The sequence below is a fragment of the Myotis myotis genome, unplaced genomic scaffold, assembly GCF_014108235.1.
Source record: "Myotis myotis isolate mMyoMyo1 unplaced genomic scaffold, mMyoMyo1.p scaffold_m19_p_4, whole genome shotgun sequence".
Taxonomy (NCBI): domain Eukaryota; kingdom Metazoa; phylum Chordata; class Mammalia; order Chiroptera; family Vespertilionidae; genus Myotis; species Myotis myotis.
In genome coordinates, this window is record NW_023416346.1 from 37,251,303 (window position 1) to 37,273,385 (window position 22,083).

At 40.4% G+C, this 22,083-nt stretch overlaps 1 protein-coding gene across 1 annotated transcript in view; it reads left to right on the top strand.

The window, feature by feature from the left end:
• Positions 1-22,083, top strand: part of TENM1 (teneurin transmembrane protein 1) — a 124,905-nt gene that overhangs the window by 91,198 nt on the left and 11,624 nt on the right. Inside the window, exon 8 of the mRNA XM_036305883.1 lies at positions 18,403-18,699. Coding sequence (XP_036161776.1) covers positions 18,403-18,699 — 297 coding nt within the window. The remainder of the gene's footprint in view (positions 1-18,402; positions 18,700-22,083) is intronic.

A 22,083-nucleotide genomic window follows, 5' to 3' on the forward strand; every position in this document is an offset into this window, starting at 1 on the left:
CAGAAGGATGAGAGACACAAGGCGACATTTGGACAAAGGTGAGATAAAAGAAGTCAGTGAATGATACCACTGCCATGAATACACACATATGAAGAGCCAGAGGGGTAAAGGACTAATACTGAGGTTGGGCGAGTTGTGCTCAGAGAGAGCTGCCTGGGGAAAATGAAAGATTTGGGAGTTTTTGAGTACTTACCAAGCACAGTTCACCACTGTTAACCAGAGCTCTCTCGGTCCCAATTGCCTTTCTGCAGAGCACAAAGCCTACAAACACCACAGAGCTGTCTGCCTGTCCCTTCTGAAACACCAATGTTAGGATGATGTGACCAACTTTCCAAATATAGTAACATTCAATATCAGCCCCAAAGCAACTGCCAGCCTGAGGGAAATAATCACTCACTATTGAGGCTAGGCCTGCCTTGAGCACCTGTGTCATGCGCAGGACACCTGGATTGCTTGCATTTTCTTCACTCACAGTAAAAATTCACTCAGAGAGAAAATGTGGTATCCTTTAAACTGTGGAAATGCAACAATAAACAACCACCCAATTCCAGTGAGAAGCAGTCAAACTAATCTCATGGCTTGATAGGGACAAAATAATTTATGACAGTGTTCGCTTTCCAATCAATTCTATTGGTGACACCAAGACACAGACTTCAAGGGTGTTTTTTGGAACAGCGCTAAAGTTGTCTACATGCACAAGTCAATTTGTATGTTCTGATTCTATTGACTGGTCCCTAGAAGAATATTTACCGGATATGCCACTGACTTGAGAAGTGAAACCAATCCAAATAGTCAGACTTCTCTGTGTGAGTAGCAGTGAGGGTTTCTATTAGGGTTCTAGAAATGGCATTCCCCTGGATAAAGTTAGATGACCTGGCCTTGCTACCCAATTTTACAAGTGACTTAAGAACGGACTTTATTTTCTTCACCTTTGAAATGTAAGTGTTATACTAGAGAAAAGAATTATCTACATACGGCTTATCAGCCTCATGGATTCAAAATAGAAAATAATATTGAATAAGTGATCTCTTAGTGCCCCCCCCAGCGTATAGCCTCGATAAAACATTGTGAACAAAATCATACACTATCTGACTGGCATTTTCCATTCTTTAGGATAGTCCATCCTATACTGTGGGATTTTCCATGATCTAAGATAACCAACCCTATTTTTTCCCCCTCCATGTGTACAGATGATAGAGACTAGAAACTTTAATTTACACCTCATATCCCAAATTGTTCTTACTGTTGAGAAACTAATGGTTATAAAACATTTGGGAGCTCTTTCCTGTTAAGGAATAGAATGAAGTGTTATTTAGTTAATACTATTTATAGTTGACATGTGGTAGAGTTGAGTGAATTTGTGCAATGGCTTATGAGGGCAACAAATTCAGGGCCTTCTTCTCTATATGACCTCTGGGGCGCTTCCTGAGGTCCTAGTACTGGAGACTGGAGACCCTTATTGGCTAGGTGGTGTTACTGTGCATGCCTCTAGAAATCTAACAGTAACAATCATTTACTTATGTTTAGTGCCTTAGAGTTAACAAACTGCATTCAGAACCAGGATTTTTTTTTTTTATCACCACAACCATCAATTGTTGTTATTCCCAATTTATAGATAGAGACTAAAGCCCAGAGAGGTTAAGTGATTTGCCCAAAGTCAATCAGCTATTAAGGATCAGAGCCAGCACTAAAATGAAAGACTTCATGTAGCACAACAGTCTTTCCACTACATCATGCTGTGCTGCCATGCTCCTTAAAATAATTCATCGAAAAATCGTTGCCCCATTCAGTGGAGCCACCTTGGCAGAGCCTGTGTCCTTGTTTCAATGTTGACAAAAAGACTCTAATGTACTGGCAAGTTTGGGTGGTACGGGACAACTGGCTGGCCTCCCGGCAATGTGTGAAGATGGCAAGAGGATGAGGAAAGCTATATAACTGGTTCATTTGTACCTGCTCTCTCCATCCTCTGCTATTTTCATTTATACCACTGCCTTAGCATCCCTACAATAGGCATATCTGATTTAGGGGAATAAATATGTTCCCAAAAGGTAGGTGTGGATCCAGTTTTGACAGAGCAAATTCTCTTTCCTTACTGACTTTATTATTCCAGAGATGGTGCCCCTTCACTTCTGGTGTCCCTTTCAAGGGGCAAGCTGACGACACTTGAGATGTAACTTTCTTCTGGGCCAAATATGGAGTGACCCATTGTAAGCATACATGGAAAAAAAATAAGCCTTTCTGATGCCCTCAAGTACTTCGAGACATTGGACTGAACCATTTATTTCTCCTGGTAAAGCTGCCATTGCACAGTGAGGCATGTCGGGGTACCAGAGCTCTTGACACAGAATACCAGATTCACATGGTCACACAACATAGAAACTCCAGCTGTATTGGGACAAATGAGGGTTCTCTTTGAAAAACCACACAAAGGTGTGATTGTAATTTGCAAATGTGCTTGGGCAGCAGGTTATGAACCACTAATTATTCAGGCACAAAATTACAGGTTCATTGAAAGGCTCACTTGGTAAGATAAAGAACATCAAATGTTTGAGAAAGCTACCTATCACTTTCACCCAGACCTTCCAGCTGGAAAGAAAAACATCAGAAAGGGATAGTCCTCTCTAACAATTACTTTTCTCCAGTGATCAGTGGTCATGTTTTTTTATACAAAGTCAGGGTCCCCTTCAAGGTGGAGGAGTCAAACTGCTAGGAAACATGATATCCTGCTTAGCCTGAGCAGGCAAGGGATTTGTTACCTCTGAGCCCTCCTGTACCAGCTCCACTAAATGAAATAAATCACATTAATATCCTGAAATTTCATTTATTTTAAAAATCCATTTTCCTCAACCTGAGTTGTGTTTGAATCATCTTCCTTGCAAAGTGCTTTTACATCCAGTCCATGCATCTCCTCATCTGCTGCATCAATCTGTCCCCATAAATACATTTCCCTGGACAATAGGGAAATTAGAATACAGATAACAGTAGAGGCAGTTGTAAAAGAATTGGACATTCACCAAAAACAAACTGGTTTAGGAACTTTATCCAGATTGTACCTTGCCGTGTCTGTGGATAATAATGCCATTATATGAGATATCCCAGCATTGGATCCCAGAGCTCTTTACAAGATTTTTCAAACTGAGATGTGAGATTACAGCAAAACTCCAGAACTGCAGTCTCCTTTGTATATTATACTAGAGGTCCAGCGCATGAAATTTGTGCATGGGGCGGCGGGGGATGGGGAGGGTCCCTCAGCCCAGCCTGCAGCCTCCCGCAGTCCGGGACCCCTCGGTGGGTGTGTGCCTAAGCCAGCAGTCAGACATCCCTCTCGCAGTCCTGGGTTCTCACAGTCTGAGACCCCTCTCTCCTTACCGCCCTCCTGCAGCAGAGGCAGGAGAGGCTCCTGCCACCGCCACTGCACTCGCCAGTCATGAGCCTGGCTTCTGGCTGAGTGGCACTCCCCCTGTGGGAGTGCACTGACCACCAGGGGGCAGCTCCTGCATTGAGGGTTTGCCCCCTGATGGTCAGTGCACATCATAGTGACCAGTTGTTCTGACGTTCGTCCTATTTGCATATTAGTGTTTTATTATATAGGATATTTTCCAGGAAACTTAGTACTTCAAAACAAAGTCATAAAAATAACTAAGATGATTGTGTTTACATGCAAAATGAAGCAAAGACCAATCTAAAATCCTGACAATTTATTTTTTTTTCTGCTCACAGATAACTGAGACTGTAGTAAATTGGCTTTTAAATGCAACATGTGAACGTTCATATGTGAACTGAGCTCTGAAATAGGAAACAAGCCCAGTTGAAACACAGGGTCTCAGGCTGACAGATGAGGGGGAATTTGGGAAGCAGCCAAGAGGATCCCAGCACCTCCCTCCATTCTCAGAAAACGTCTTTGCTGTGCTAGGGCACTTCAACTCCACTTTAAGAGATTTCCCTGTGTCTTCTGTTTCTTAAATAGTCAGCCAAAAATAATCCTTGTGCCAAAGAGATTATTTTTGGGTGGCAAATTCTGCTCCCCTTCAAAAGAATGAGTAAGATTTTGAGGAAGAACGGGTATGCCCATAATTTTGCACCATTTTCCTCATCTATAAAATGAGGGATACGGGTTGTGTGATCTCTATTACCAGTAGTATTGTTATCATTAATCATAATTACAGCAACTAAAATTCACTGAGGTCTTACTATGTGTATCATATTGGAGATGGGGAGAATTCTTCCCTCTACCCTCCTTAAGTCCTTATGTCTGAACCAATAATAAAATTGACACAAAACCATATTAGCAGGAAGAAAATTGAATAGACCAAAAACAGACAAATATCAGCGGTTGTCTATAGATCAATCTAGTATATCTTTATCCTACTAATTGAATGAGTCTCAAATTGGAAGGGCTGAAAGGACTTTTTCTTAAGCAATTAAAACACATACTCCTGGGAAAGACCAAGCACAGGCTCAGAGGGAAGGCAAAGGACACTTTTCTTTGGAGCTTCACCCTGTACCAACACTTCACAGGCACTTTGATTTCTGATGGCAACACAATCCATGATCCTCTTCCCTTTTTCCTTTCTGGTCTAAGTATGAACGAAAAGAAAGCCCTTCTCCTTACTTCTCCTTAGCAAAGCTGAAAAAACGTAAAAGAAATCAAGGGCTATATTAAGCATAGATACTTCTTCTATTTAAAAAATGATCAAGTCCAGCTTTTTTGCCCCAATGTACAGCTCTTTATTTGCCAAACTCAAAGGTCTTATTCATTGTGCAACCTCTCCAAAGAGACGTGTTTTAGCTGGGGGCTATTCCAAAATTTCAACCTTTCTTTGTCCCTCTTTTCCAGGGCAAGGATTGATGTAAACTGTTTGGAGTAAGAGTGGAAATAAGGATGGATGGTCCACACTTAGGTCAAGGACTATTACTGCCTTTCAGGCAAACAAGCGCTTGTATGAATGTGGAGCGTTCTCAGCCTTGTTCATGACCCCAGCAGTCAGAGGAAAGCAGCCTAGTCCTGATTCATGCCATGGAAGCTGGTGGTGCATACTAGTAGCACTCAGGAAAGAGGGTGGGAGAGCTCCCCTGGAAAAGCCTTCTCCTTCCCAGCCTTCTCACATGTGGTTTCCACAAGAGACTTGGCGGGGCAGAGGGTGAGGAGAAGGATTCTGTGGCATGTTCAATTCCTTCATCCCTTTCAGCTATTCGTCAAATTTTACATTACCTTCCAAACCTGACTTTGAAACTAGTGTTTCAGCAACATCTGAATATCAGAGAGCATTCTCCAGAAAGAGAAGTATGGTCTCAGAAGTCTTAACAGGCCAAATGAGGACATCAGGCAGAGTTTGGTTCTGCCTGCTTTATAGTGGATTTTGAACAGTGATCCCTGCTTGTGTAGCTGTAACAGCTTTATTAAGAAGTGTGATCTTCAGTTGTAAACTTTATCTGTCAGACAAGTAAAACCACAAATTTATTTGAACTGGAAATCACTTGTTACTTTGGCTCTCTAACTATCATTATAACATGAATTGTAACGGTTACAACCGTCTCTGGGAGTACATGGATATTTTACAGCTATTGTAAATAAACGGTATTACAGTTGGAGATATGTGGCTATAAAACCACAGGAAAGGTAGTTGAAGAAAGAACACCTGGTCTCATATAGGTTTCCAAGCCCTGCATATGAAAAGAAAGAAAACATGTGCTTCTCTATCACCTTAGAGGTGGTACAGTGGGTTACTATATATTTATGCCTGATGACTCTGTATGCACTGGCTACAGATGGTTTAAAGAGTCATGATTCCCAATCACTAGTCTTCTGGATAGAATTCATAACATGGAATATTTGCAGAAGTTCAAAATTAAGGGCAAACATCATTAGTACCAGCTGGTTGATGAAGAAACTAAAAACACAGGAGGTTTTAAAAAGCAAAGTGCCACACCCCAATAGAAAAATGGACGAAGGTCATGAGCAGACAATTCATAGAAGGCATACATGTGGCCAATAGATATTAAAAAGGGTTCAACCTCACTAGTATTTATTCGTATCACTGTATTTATTTTTATCAAATAAATACAAATTAAACCACAGTAGCATACCATTTTCCCACTCTCACTTTGGGAAAAATTTACTAACAATAATAATATTTGATGTTGGTAAGGATGGAATGAGATAGATCCTCCACTACTAGTTAATGATAGCATAAATTTGCACAACTATTGTGCACTATAAAGTAATATCTCAAATTGCATCAAGAGTCTTTAATATGTTCTTTTCATTTGACCCAGTAATTACGGTTCTGTACTAAGGAAATATTTACTTACAAAAATGTTCAACAAAATATGAGATATGAAAGGAAAATGGAAAACAAAAACTCTGATTTCCAACATAGGAGAAAGGATAAATAGATGCTTTTTGTGTAGGGAGATATTATGCAACCATTAAAATCCACATTTTAAGAATATTTAATAACATGAGAGATGCTCAAGATAAAACATTAGCTGAAAAAGTAGAACATAAAACTTTAAATATAATCCTAATTGTCTTCTTTAAATGTATGGACACAGATTATGCAAAGAAAAGTAGGATAAATGGAATGAAATGCCTCCAGCAAACTATTAGCAGTGATTTGCATTAGAAGGTGAGATTATAAGTAATTATTTTCCTTATATATTTCTATATTTTCCTATTTTTCTGCAATAAAAAAATATTACTTTTATAATCTGTGGTGGGTGTGGGAGATTGAGGAGGTATTTTTAAAGGCAAACTACACAAAATTACTGAGCAAGGTAAGACCAGAGTATGAAATGAGAATGTTGGCTTTATAGTCACACAGGCCACTAAGTTAAAAACTCTTTCTAGATCTCACTTTTATGTGGAATATAAAACACACAAAAAAAACAGAGCTCATAGAAACAGAGAACAGATTGGCATTTGCTGGAGGCAGGAGGGTCAGGGATGGGCAAAATGGATGAAGGGGGTCAAAAGGTACAAACTTCTGGTTATAAAATATGCAAGTCCTGAGGATGTAATGTACAGCATGGTGACTATAGTTAACAATTCTGTATTGTGTATTTGAAAGTTGCTAAGAGATCAGATCTTAAAAATCATCACAAGAAAAAGAAGGTTAATCAGTCATTATGGTGATCATTTTGCAATGTATACAAATATTGAATCATTATGTTATACACCTGAAGATAATATAATGTTATATATCAACTAGGGGCTCAGTGCACCAATTTGTGCACCTTGAAAGGAACTGTGGGCCACGAGGCTACGGTGGTCACAAGGGCGAATCTCGGCCCATCCTCCATGCCCCCGCCCAGCCCCTCCCACCATGGCCCCCGGTCCCCTGTCTGCTGGCAATCCCACTCCCACCGTCGCCACTCTCACATGCTGACAGCACCAGCCCCGCTGGTACCCGCTGACAGCGTGGAGTGATTGAGGCTGGCGCCAGCAGCGGTTGCAAGAGGTGGCTGCCAGCCCCAATAGCCCCTCGGGAGCAGGGGGAGGTGGAGAAGCCCCGAGGGTTGATCAGGGCCAGAAGCTGCTGCTCACACCCACTGACAGCACTAAGCTATCAGGGCTGGCGCTGGGCGCCGGCAGCGAGTGCGAGCACTGGGTGGGACGGCAGTGCACGGGAGCAAAGAATTTTCAGTAACCACCAGAGGCTAACCCCAATGACAATGACCAGTGCCCCACCTTGGTCTGGCACCCCCCACTCACCTGCTCTACCATCCTACCGCAGCTGATGCCCACCATGTCTTGCGCTCTGTCACGTGCTGCTGATGCCCACCATGTTCCGCACACACCCCCTGGTGGTGAGTGCACATCATAGTGACAGGTTGTTCAGTTCTGTCATTTGGTCTATTTGCATATTAGGGCTTTATTATATAGGATTATATCTCAATTTTGAGGTTAAAAAAATTTAAAACTCTGAACTGGGATTTTGAAATTGGACTCTTGAGACCCCTCGAGGTTTTATGTTTGGGTTTCAGAGGCCTCTTGAGATTTTATTACAAACTAGAAGCCTGGTGCATGAAATTCATGCACTGGGGGGTGTCCCTCAGCCCAGCCTGCACCCTCTCCAATCTGGGACCCCTTGAGGGTAGTGATCGGGATTGGGCCTAAACGGGCAGCCAGACATCCCTCTCACAATCCAGGACTGCTTATTCCCAACTGCTCGCCTGCCTGCCTGCCTGATTGCCCCTAACCGCTCCTGCTTGCCTGCCTGATTACCCCCTAACCACTCCCCTGCCAGCCTGATCAATGCTTAACTGTTCCCCTGCCGGCCCAGTCGCCCCCAGCTACCCTCCCCTGCCAACCCAGTTGCCCCCAACAGCCCTCCCCTGCCAGCCTGGTCCCCCCCAATAACTGCCCCCCCTGAAAGCTTGGTCCCCCACAATGGCCCTCCCCTGCAGGTCCGGTCACCCTCACCTGCCCTCCCCTGAAGGCTCAGTTTCCCCCAACAGCCCTCCCCTGCCAGCCTGGTCCCCCCAAACTGCCCTTCCCTGCAGGCCTGGTCCCCCCAACTGTCCTCCCCTGCAGGCCTGGTCCCCCCCAACTGTCCTCCCTTGCAGGCCTAATTGCCCCTAACTGCCTTTCCCTGCTGGCCAGGTCACCCCTAACTGCCCTCTCCTGCCAGCCATCTTGTGGCCATATGGAGGCAGACATCTTTGACCACATGGGGGCGGCCATCTTGTGTGTTTGAATGATGGTCAATTTGCATACTGTGCATGACTAATTAACATATCAGGTCTAATTAGCATATCCCTCTCTTATTATTTGTGTTGGAATGATAGTAAATTTGCATACTGGTAATGACTCATTAGCATATCTGGGCTAATTAGCATATCCCTCTCTTATTATATAGGATGATCATGTATGTGCTTATGTGCATTTTTCTGGGGACATGGTGCATGGCTTTCAGATATCTAACCATAAAAATGAACATAGATTTTGGAGAAGATGGCTTCCAACGGGAAGGCAGACTACAGGATGGTGTGTGAGTGAGAGAACGAAAGAAGAGTGTGTGGACATACGGGGAGTGTATATTTGTGGGTGAGGGACAGCAATACTCCAAAAGACTCTTGGCAGCTGTCAGAATGGGCTCCCCTGACCAAGGGAGCATCCACTGCTGCTGAAATCTCTTCTGGAGCAACTGGCTCTGCTGCGGAGACCATGCATTCTTGAAGGGGAGAGTGGCTGTTGTCAAAAGCCTATACGTTCTAGGACTCTGCAACCACAATACCCAGGGACCAGCTGTGAACCCAGGAACACTGGATCTCAAGCAGCACAAATACGCCGACTCAGTGGAGCTCTGCACCTTCTCACAGAAAGGTCAGATTTCACCTAGGGAAAGGAGAGAGAGCTACATAACCAGACACCTGGAGAAGAGAGATCATGGGGAGACAAAGAAACAGCCCACATATGAAAGAAATGGAGGCATCACCAGAAAAGGAAGTAAATAAAGTAGAGGCAAGCAATATGGAAGAGAAATGGTCATAAGGTCGTGGAAAAGAATGGAAAACAAATTCAACAATATGTGTAAAAACCAAGAGGAAATGAAGAAGAAACAAGAAGAAATGAAACATGACATCGCTGCTATAAAGAACTCAATAGAAATCTTCAATAGTAGACTAGAAGTAGAGGACCGCATCAGTGAGTTAGAAGACAAGGTAGGAAAAAATACCCAAGCAGAGCAGCATCTAGGAAAAAAAAAAAAACTTAATAAAAAGGAGGAGAGCCTAAGGGAACTTTGGGACAACATGAAACGAAACATCTGCATAATAGGGGTACCAGAAAGAGAGGAAACGGAGCAAGGAATAGAAATCCTGTTTGAAGAAATAATGACAGAAAACTTCCCTAATATAGGGAAGAAAAAACTCACACAAATCCAAGAAGCTCACAGAGTCCCAAACAAAATGAACCCCAAAAGGCCAATGCAAAGGCACATTATAATTAAATTGGCAAACACCAACGACAAAGTAAGAATCTTAAAAGCGGCCAGCGAGAGACAGCAAGTTACCTACAAAGGATCGCCCATCAGACTGGTGACTGATTTCTCAACAGAAAAACATCAGGCCAGAAAGGAATGGAATGAAATATACAAAATCATGCAAAGCAAAGGTCTGAATCCAAGACTACTGTACTTAGCCAGGCTATCAATCAAAATTGAGGGTGAAATCAGGAGCTTCACAGACAAGAAAGGACTAATGGAGTTTATTACCAGCAAACCAGCAATGCAAGAAATGCTAAAGGGAGAAACCAAGATGGCGGCATAGGTAAACACCTGAAATTGCTGCCTTGCACAACCACTTCAAAATTACAACTAAAAGACAAACCGGACATCATCCAGAACCACAGGAAGGCTGGCTAGTGGAAATTCTATAACTAGAAGGAAAGAGAAAAGCACACTGAGACTCAGGAGGTGCGGAAGTGATGTGCAGAGGTACAGAGGCTCACGCAGAAAGGGCTGGCAACTGAGGATGCAGTTGTCTTTTTCAATCGGGAGGGAGACACAAGCACCCATCTGCTCTGAACGCCAGTTCTGGGCAAGTCTCTGGGGACCCAGACTCATATGGGGAGAAACTGGACTGTCTGGCATTGGGCAGAACTCGAGGGCGACTTTCTCTCAGAGGTACTTGCAGCGATTACCAGGGGACACTGAGACCTGGGGCCTCTTAGGACAGGTCTGAGGATCAGCCATAGCTGTTTGCTCTGCCCTGTTGACTCCCTGAGACCCCGCCCCACCCAAGCTGTGCGCAGAGGCTTTTGCATATGAATGGGCTGGCCCTTTGCAATGTAAAATTACCTAACAAACTGCACCTGGGTCAGAGAGACCCAGAACATCCAAAAGAAGGCCCAAGGCCCCACAGCAGCTTGCATTGCTTCACAGCTGGGCCTCATCTGGGCACCTCCAAACCCCAAACAAAGAAGAGGAATTTGCAGATCTCTCCATAGCTCCTGCTGGGTAGCCTCAGGCAGAGGCTAAATTAGTACCTCCTTAGAGATCCAAGAGCCAGTTCACCTAGTGGTCAGAGTGGGACCATCCAGATTACAACTCCTCAGATCCATAAGGGACACACTCAGGGGGCAGACTAGGTGAGCACCAAAGCCCCACTGAAGCACGTTTTGCCTCATAAGGGTGTCTCCAGCACAGAAGTTCTCCTGTATACACAGCTGATTCTCACAGCCAATTGGCCTGGAGGTCAATTCCTCCTAGTGATACCAACAACAATCAAGGCTTAACTACAACAAGACTGTGCACAAAGCCCACAAGGGGGTGCACCAAGACTGTCCACCTCAGGTAATTGGGGAGGCTGAGCCACTGGGCCCTATAGGACACCTAGCACAGAAAGCCACTCTATCAACACAGGGAAGCAGCCAAAATGCGGAGACAAAGAAACAGGTCACAAATGACAGAAATGGAGGAAAGCAAACTACTGGATATAGAGTTCAAAACCACGGTTATAAAGTTTTTCAAGAATTTTCTAGAAACTGCTGATAAATTTAGTGAGACCCTCAAGGATATGAAAAAGGACCAACTAGAAATTAACCATACACTGACTGAAATAAAAAAATAATATACAGAGATCCAACAGCAGACTAAAGGATCACAAGAATCAAGTCAAAGATTTGAAATACGAAGAAGCAAAAAACACCCAACCGGAAAAGCAAAAAGAATCAAGAATCCAAAAATATGAAGATGGTGTAAGGAGCCTCTGGGACAACTTCAAGCGTACCAACATCTGAATTATAGGGGTGCCAGAAGAAGAGAGAGAGCAAGATATTGAAAACCTATTTGAAAAAATAATGACAGAAAACTTCCCCTACCTGGTGAAAGAAATAGACTCACAAGTCCAAGAAGCGCAGAGAACCCCAAACAAATGGAATCCAAAGAGGACCACACCAAAACACATCATAATTAAAATGCCAAGAGCAAAAGACAAAGAGAGAATCTTAAAAGCAGCAAGAGAAAGAAACTCAGTTACCTACAAGGGAGTACCCATACGATTGTCAGCTGATTTCTCAACAGAAACTATGCAGGCCAGAAGGGAGTGGCAAGAAATATTCAAAGTGATGTATAGCAAGAACCTACAACCAAGATTAGTTTACCCAGCAATGCTATCATTCAGAATTGAAGGTCAGATAAAGAGCTTCACAGATAAGAAAAAGCTAAAGGAGTTCATCACCACCAAACCAGTACTATATGAAATGCTGAAAGGTATCCTTTAAGAAGAGGGAGAAGAAGAAAAAGGTAAAGATACAAATTATGAACAACAAATACACATCTATCAACAAGTGAATCTAAAAATCAAGTGAATCTAAAAATCAAGTGAATAAATAATCTGATGAACAGAATAAACTGGTGAATATAATAGAATCAGGGGCATAGAAAGGGAGTGGACTAACTATTCTCGGGGGGGAAAGGGGTGTGGGGGGTGCGGGAAGAGACTGGACAAAAATCATACACCTACGGATGAGGACAGTGGGGGGGGGGGGTAAGGGCAGAGGGTGTGGCAGGAACCGGGTGGAGGGGTCCTAGGGGGAAAAAAGAGGAACAGCTGTAATAATCTGAACAATAAAGATTTAATTTAAAAAAAAAGAAATGCTCAAGGATCTGCTGTAAAAAGAAGAAATAGGAAGCGAAGAAGGAACACAGGCATAAAGAATAAAAATGGCGAAAAACAAGTACCTATAAATAATAAATTTAAACATAAATGGATTAAATGCCCAATAAAAAGACAAAGGGTAGCTGAGTGGATTAGAAAACATGACCCATATATCTGCTGTCTACAGGAAACCCACCTCAGAAAAAAGGACTCAGACAGACTGATGGTGAAGGGATGGAAAAAGGCTTTTCAGGCAAATGAAAATGAAAAAAAAAAGCTGGGGTAGAAATACTTATATCTGACAAATTAGACCTCAAAGTGAAGGACATAACAACAGATAAGAAAGGCCACTTTATAATACTAAAGGGAGCAATACAACAAGAAATAACTCTGGTAAACATATACGCACCCAATACAGGAACACCCAAAATACATAAAAAAAAACTTCTGGAGGATAACAAGGGAGAGATTGACAGCAATACAGTCATAATAGGGGACTTTAATACCCCGCTATCACCATTAGACAAATCCTCTAAGCAAAAAATCAGCAAAGAAATATCAATCCTAAATGACCCACTAGATCAGATGGAATTAATTGACATCTTCAGAACATTTCACCCAAAGCCACAGAATATACATTCTTCTCAAGTGCACATGGCTCATTTTCAAAGATAGACCATGTATTGGGTCACAGGCAAAGTCTCTTCAAATTCAAGAAGATAGAAATCATATCAAACATCTTCTCAGATCACAATGGCATAAAACCAGAAAGCAACTACAATAAAAACAATTAAAAAAATCAAACACCTGGAGGCTAAATAGCATGCTATTAAACAATGACTGGGTTATCAGAGAGATCAAAGAAGAAATTAAAAGCATCATGGCAACAAACAACAATGAAAACACAACAATCCAAAATCTATGGGACACAGTGAAAGCAGTCTTGAGAGGGAAGTTCATAGCTCTACAAGCCTACCACAAAAAAACAAGCAACAATGGTAATAAATTAGCTAACCCTACAACTCAAAGAGTCAGAAAGAGAGCAACAAGAAAAGCCCAGCATGAGCAGAAAGAAGGAATAATAAAGATCAAAGCAGAGATAAATGAAATAGAGACCAAAAAAAAAAAAAATACAGAAGATCAACAAAACCATGAGCTGGTTCTTTGAAAGGATAAACAAGATTGATGAACCTCTAGCCAGACTCACCAAGAAGCAAAGAGAGAGGGCCCAAATAAATTAAATCAGAAATGAAAGAGGTGAAATAACAACTGATCCCACAGAAAGACAATTATGAAAAAATACTATGAACAGCTCTATTCTAACAAGAAGGACAACCTAGATGAAATGGACATATTCTTAGAAAAATACAAGCTCCCAAAACTCAACCAAGAAGAATCAAAAAACCTGAATAGACCGATAACTACTGAAGAAATTGAAACAGTGATCAAAAATCTTCCAGCAAACAAAAGCCCTGGTACGGATGGCTTTACAGGGGAGTTCTACCAAGCATTCAAAGAAGAACTAAAACTTATCCTCCTCAGACTATTCCAAAAAATTCAAGAGGAAGGCACACTTCCAAGCTCTTTCCATGAAGCCAACATTACCCTAATCCCAAAACCAGATAAAGACACCACAAAAAAAAGAGAACTATAGCCAATATCCTTGATGAACATAGATGCTAAAATCCTCAACAAAATTCTAGCAAATTGGATTCAGCAACACATTAGAAAGATCATACATCATAACCAAGTGAGATTTATTCCAGGGATGCAAGGATGGTACAATACCTACAAATCAATAAATGTGATACATTACATAAACAAACTGAGAGACAAAAATCACATAATCATACCAATTGAGGCAGAAAAAGCATTTGACAAAATCCAACACCCTTTTCTGATAAAAACTCTCAGCAAAGTGGGAATAGAGGGAACATACCTCAACATAATAAAAGCCTTATATGACAAACCTACAGCCAACATCATACTCAGTGGTCCAAAACTAAACCCATGTCCCCTAAGAACAGGAACAAGACAAGGATGCTCACTTTCACCACTCCTGTTCGACATAGTACTAGAGGTACTAGCCATAGCAATCAGACAAGAAGAAGAAATAAAAGGCATCCAAATTGGAAAAGAAGAAGTAAAACTGTCCTTATTTGCAGATGACATGATACTATACATAGGAAACCCCAAAGACTCCATCAAAAAACTACTAGACCTAATAAATGAATTTGGCAATGTAGCAGGATACAAAATTAACACCCAAAAATCTATGGCCTTTTTATACACCAATAGTGAACTTACAGAAAGAGAGATTTAAAAATCCCATTTACCATTGCACCAAAAAAATTAATATATCTAGGAATAAACTTAACCAAGGACATAAAAGACCTGTACTCGGAAAACTACAGGACATTGAAAAAAGAGATAGAGGAAGACATAAACAAATGGAAGAACATACCGTGTTCATGGATTGGTAGAATCAACATCATTAAAATGTCCACACTACCTAAAGCAATCTATAGATTCAATGCAATACCTATTAAAATACCAATGGCATATTTCAAAGATCTAGAACAAACTCTCCAAAAAATCATCTTGAATAAAACAAAAAACAAAAAAGACCCCGAACAGTCACAGCTGTCCTGAGGAAGAAGAACAAAGTTGGAGGAATCACAATACCAGACATCAAACTATATTACCAAGCCATGGTTCTCAAAACTTCCTGGTACTGGCACAAGAACAGACATATAGCAAGAACAGACATAGAGACCAATGGAACAGAATAGAGAACCCAGAAATTGACCCAAGTCATTATACTCAATTAATATTTGACAAAGGAGGCAAGAGCATACAATGGAGCCAAAATAGCCTCTTTAATAAATGGTGCTAGGAAATTTGATCAGATACATGCAAAAAAAAAAAATGAAACTAGATCACCAACTTACACCATACACAAAAACAAACTCAAAATGGCTAATGGACTTGAATGTAAGACGGGAAACCATAAAAATCCTACAAGACTCCATAGGCAGCAAAATTGCAGACATATGTTGTAGCAATATCTTTACAGGCACAGATCCTAGGGCAAGAGAGACTAAAGAGAAAATAAACAAATGGGACTACATCAAAACCAAAAGCTTCTGCACAGCAAAAGAAACCATCAACAAAACAAGAAAGCCCACTGCATGGGAGAATATATTTGCCAATGTTACCTCCGATAAGTGTTTAATCTCCAACATTTACAGGGAACTCATACAACTCATCAAAAGGAAGATAAACAATCCAATAAAAAATAATCAAAATACCTAAATAGGCACTTTTCAAAAGAGGACATTCAAAAAGCCAAGAGACATATGAAAACATGCTCAAAGTCACTAATCATCAGAGAGATGCAAATCAAAACAACAATGCGGTACCACCTCACACCTGTCAGAATGGCTATCATCAACAAATCAACAGATGACAAGTGCTGGAGATGATGCAGAGAAAAAGGAACCCCCCTTCACTGCTCGTGGGAATGCAGACTGGTGCAGCCATTGTGGAAAACAGTATGGCATTTTCTCAAAAATTTAAAAATAGAACTGCCATTTGACCTAGTAAACCCACTTCTAGGAATATATCCCAAGAAAACAGAAACACCAGTCAGAAAGGATATATGCACCCCTATGTTCATAGCAGCACAATTTACAATAGCTAAGATTTGGAAACAGCCTAAATGCCCATCAGCAGATGAGTGGATTAGAAAACTATGGTACATCTACACAATGGAATACTACGCTGCTATAAAAAAAGAAAGAATTCTTACCATTTGCAGCAGCATGGATGGAACTGGAGAGCATTATGCTAAGTGAATAAGCCAGGCAGTGAAATAAAAATACCACATGAACTCACTCATTTATGGATAATAAAGAACATTATAACCTGATGAACAAAAAGATAGATACAGAGCAGAGAAGCATCGAACAGACTGTCAAAGTACAGCAGGAAGGCTGGGGAGTGTTGGGGGTGGTAGGTAAGAGATCAACCGAAAGACTTGCATGCATGCATATAAGCATAACCAATGGACACAAGACACTGGGGGGGGGCAGGTGAGGGCATGTGCTGGGGGGTAGGGGCGGCAGACATATGTACTACTATTTGTAATACTTTAAATAATAAAATAAATTTTTTTAAAATGAACCTAAAGTTTAGTTAAATAGCTGGTGAATCCATTTATTCCAACTATGGTTAATGTAGTCAAACCCTAATGTTGGTTTTTGCCCCCTAACTCAATAACCTGATATTTAACATTTTGTTTGAGATTGTGTTGACAATTCCTACAGCTATAAACCTAGTACACCAAGCTACAATCACCTTGGAATCTGACACATGGGCCCATTCAAAAGCCCAACTAAAATTAGAAAAGTAATCGTTATATTCTAAAAATAACAATTACTAATACTATTTTTACACTTCATCAGGTACCTATATATGTAGTCTCATTTAATTCTTAGCACAACTCTTGTTATGAAGTGGTTCTGTCACTGCTATTTCACAAATAAGGAAACTAAGGCCCTGATAGAAGACATGACTGGTGCACAGTCAAGCAGCTAGCTCAGTATCTCCTGACCCCTGGGGCCACTGCTATTTACACTCCTAAAAGTCTCTTCTTTCTTATTCTTACCTCAGTTACTTGCCTTGGACTTCCTCTACCTGAATTAGAATTCTGTCCCTTGAAAGCTGGGTGAAGGGTGCATGGTGACTTTGTACCATTTTTGCAACTTCTTGTGAGTCCTACTCTTTTAAAATAAGTTATACCAGTAACAAAAAAAAAATGATCTGAAGGGTAGAAAAAATCAGGTCAGTTGTCCAGTTGCTTTGAAAACCCAGTAAAAGTTGCCTCTGCTAATTTTTAAACTTTTTCACTAAGTCAGTTAGTTGTTAGGTCATCTTTTGTGGACCTAGCTGAATTTCCTAAGAGTCAGGCACGACTGAGTGCTGTCCTTCATGGAATCCACCCAAGATCCCTTACATCAGGCTTTCTCTAGTACAACATTTTCTCTAGGATAACTTCGTGGTTATGAGGTACACAGAAGGAATGCTAGCATGCAGTCAAGCAAGCTGAGAACCAGAACCAAGCCAAAAACTATTTCTAGACTTGGTGTCAAAACTAAATTCTATGCTTTGACTTCATTTAGTGGTGCCTGCCACCTGTGCAAATACTAGGGGACCTACCAACACATTATCTGGTGGCCTCCATGAATATATTACTGCTTGGGGTCCCATCACTAGGGGGCAACCTAAATTTCCCTATGGTAGAAGTGATATAACTCTAAACCCTGATGAACAAGGAAGAATAAGAAGGGAATCTGTATAAATTAGAGAGGTCAATATATCCCTTCATTCTGATTTCTAATCACATAAATAATTTACCTTTGTATGTTCTACTTCACTGGTAAAGAGGGAGAAGGAAGACCCACTCCTTAGTAGGTATCTGACTCACATAAGATTATATAATTATTGAAAATTGTGTCCGTAACTTTGAGGCTTAAATTGGGGGAAAACAACCAACAACCTTATATCAAGGATCTAGCACATGGCAAGAGTTAAGACATAGCCCACCCCTCCAGGATTGTATGGTCTGGTGGGAGAATAAAGACCAGGGTCATCTGAGGAAGGTGAAAGTCATTCGGATTCAAAGGCCAGAGATACTCCATAGTTGGAGAATCAGAAAAAGCTTTGTGATTGTGAGTGTGCTAGATAGGGGAACCAAGACAGAGCTTCAAATGAATTTTGCATCTCTTTTTTTTGTAGGCCCATAACAGAAACCTGCTGTCCATAGATTTTGATCATATAACACGCACAGGAAAGATCTATGATGACCATCGGAAATTCACCCTTCGAATTCTTTATGATCAAACTGGACGACCTGTCCTGTGGTCTCCTGTAAGCAGATATAATGAAGTGAACATCACGTATTCACCTTCAGGACTGGTGACATTTATTCAAAGGGGGATGTGGAATGAAAAAATGGAATATGACCAGAGTGGAAAAATAATTTCAAGAACTTGGGCTGATGGGAAAATTTGGAGCTATACCTACTTAGAAAAGGTAAGTATATGGGGAAAATAAACTAGTTATGAGATCTGACTGAGAATATTGAAAGTGGTCCTAATTACCCACCTTGGTAAGAACTGGCAAGAGAAAAGTCTTTGTTCTGGGTGTGTGGGTGGGTGGGTGGGTGGGTGTGTGTGTCCTATAAGAATAAGCTGTTTTGCAACTGAAAACTTTCCGTAACCCCACACTCTGCCACCTACTTCAAATTGAAGTCAGGATAATGGCTTAGCTTTCTCCTCATTTGAGCATATTCAGTCATGCTCTTGAAAATGTATCTTTATTATTATGAAAGCCCATACTGAGGAAAATAGGTAGAAAATTATAAAATTGTGTGTTGATGTATCTTAGCTCTGGAAAAGAGCCTCTTACACAGAGGACGAAGAATTCTAATTGTGTTAGGATAGTCAGTGACATTTTAGTAGTATACATTTGAGGACTAATTTTCACAAGTAATCAACTGTCAGAGGGAATTGTGGCAGTGGGGCTCATTGGTTATAGTCCTTTGTGTACAGCGAGTCTCCAGTAGCATCCATGATAGGAACTTGTGGCCTCTGTTTGGTAGGAATAGACAAGGACTTTAACCCCACCACCAAAACCATTTGTCAAACATTAGCCGTCACACAGCAAAATACCTTCTAGCCAGATCAGTAGCAGAGGACAATAACAGAAATTGATCTCTATCTGCCATCTCAATTTCTAATATCCTAAGATAGTGTCTCTTGTTTCCTCAATCTATCCATTCAACTGAAATTACCAGTGCTGAATTAATTTCTGAGAAAATTGAAAAATGCTTTCCCTTGACCAGTCAAGGTAATGAGCACAAGGTGACCCTAGAAGCTCTTAGAAAAGTTATAGGAATTCATAGATCACAAGGCAAAATTTTGCTTTTGCACCCAACGATGCCAAGCCTTTCTGATATGCCCCCAGGGTTTCAAACAAAAGTGTGCCAGTGGTTGTATGTCATTATAAAAAATGATTGTACTATTTCCGAGAGTCAGTCACTGGGGAATTTGCCAAGTTGGAAATGCCTAGGAGATAAAGCTGGCCCCACTTGGGAGGCAGGATAAAGGAGGGAGTTTTCTGCTGTATCCCCCCGTCCTTTTCTGCTGAAGAAATCTATTATATCTATATTCTCTACACTGGGAACATATGAATCTTATAGAGTGGGACTTTCCTCTTTTGAATTGCAATAACAAGAATGACTGGCAAAATCATATGACTGATGTCCACAAAGGGCTGAACCTCTTACAAAATTAACCAAATCCAAATATTTGGTGTTATGTTTACATAAGCATATAATTACATATAATGATGACCTTCCTATAAAAAAAGATGCCACTGTAATGGAATATAGGCTGGCTTATTTTTTCAGGAGTGAGGATGGGTTTGCAGTGCTTCTTTCATGGGTCCTACATGTGGCTAGTGCAATAGCTAGCTCTCTTTAGGGAAACTACATGGGTTTAAACTCATAACCCCAACCTCATTAACACTGTAGTCTGGCTCCTGAGCTAATTGCCTATGGATAGTTGCATCTGGCTCTCAGAAGACTTTCCCTTTAGACTATCTATGCAATAACAAAAGAGCCTATTGAACACTTACATTTCAGCCCTGCATGCAGTATTAGGCTCGGAAGCAATTTTATTGTTTCTCTTTTCTGAATTAGCTGATTATTTCATCAAACTTACTTGAGTGAAGAATCATGTGAAGCAAACTTCACATAAGTTCTCTTTGCAGAAACTTAGTTGGCAATAATTCTTTCAAAACAAAACAAAGAAAATTATGTGAGACTGTCAGTGTCTTCAGTGGACAAAAATAAGACCTTATTGACACGGAATAATGTATCAAGAATAGCCCGGTGACTTCCAAAGACTAGTTTCTTGACAAGCGAGACAAACCAAATCACTTGTGCCTTTTAGTTTATTTTTGTCCCTTTCTTCATTTCTAATTTGTTCTCTAATTAAAACATAGCCCCTGACTTAAGCAATCCTATTATGCAAAACTCAGAACCTACAAAATACATGGTTCTTTACTTTCTAAAAATTATTTACCATGCCATTGCAATGTTAGGTGATAACTAATTCACTGAATAGAGGTGATGATTAAATGAAATAACTTAATATAAAGCACCCTAGCACATCTTGTCATTCAAAAAAGTTAGTTTCTTTCTATTTGAATACTGCATTATAGTATTTATTTTAAAGTTGATAACTTAAATGCTAGCACTTACTGCTACTTGAAGGTAAATTAACACAGGAAAGAGTGGAAGGGAGGGAAGAAATTAAAGCATCTTTGAAATTGTGATTCTAGGGGGAAAAGGGAAAGAATATTGAATTTATAAAATCCTATTTACATGTAACTTTTTCAATGATGTAATCAGGTTCTCTGTCTTCCTATGCTCATTTCAGTCCTCTCTTGAACATGGCCTTTGCTTGCACATTTTTTCACTATATCTGGGGGAGAGCAAGGACAAAGAGGCTGGCTTTTGTACTATATTTTAAAGTACAAATTCTCAAACTTTCAAATGTATATTTCTTTTTATACCTCAAAATACCTCTGGTATTACCTCTGTAAATTTGCTTGCCATCCCTATACCATGATATATTTTAAAAGCAACAGCAGATATTTCACCTGAAGGTGCAGAAATTTTGTAAAATTTCTTTGACTTCCTCTAGAATAAGTGAAAGTTATACGGATCATTTTTATGCACAATGGTTTGTAGCCATTAGGAGAAAAATAATTATTTGGGTAATAGCTGAAGTTGCTTAAATAATCTCTTCTCTATTAAAAAATCAATTATTGTTTCTTAAATTTTCTGTGTGGTCATTAATTCTCTATTTTGATTTATGAGACTCCTCTGAATTAATTATATTTAGAAGACTTGTGGAGCTAAAATTTTGTATTACAGTAAATGTAAATCTTTCAGCTTCCTGAAATCATTCTTAAGAACTTCATTTCTAAGATGCATTTAAATATATTTTATAATCATTTAATAAGATGCTTTAGTCTGATACATTTACACAAAATTGCCTCTTTGGGGTTGAAAATTTCAAAGGCAGCCTGGAGGGACAGATGCAGCCTGTGGCCATGAGCTTTCAGGTGGCCCCACACTGACATCTGGTGGTTATTCGAACTTCTACCATTTCATTTCTATTGTTTAAAGGAGTACTGGTATACAGGCGTGATTGTTCTTTTCCTCTTCTTCTTTTCAATAATCTCTTTAGGACCTCACAATCAATTTTACAAAATAAAAAGTCTTCCACTCTATTGTTTAGACTAATAAGAAATAGCCTTTCATCCTTTAGCAGCACTGTGGGCGTTGTATGGACCCTTAAGCATTGTTTTTGAACAAACATAATAATGCCCACCCAAAGTGAAATA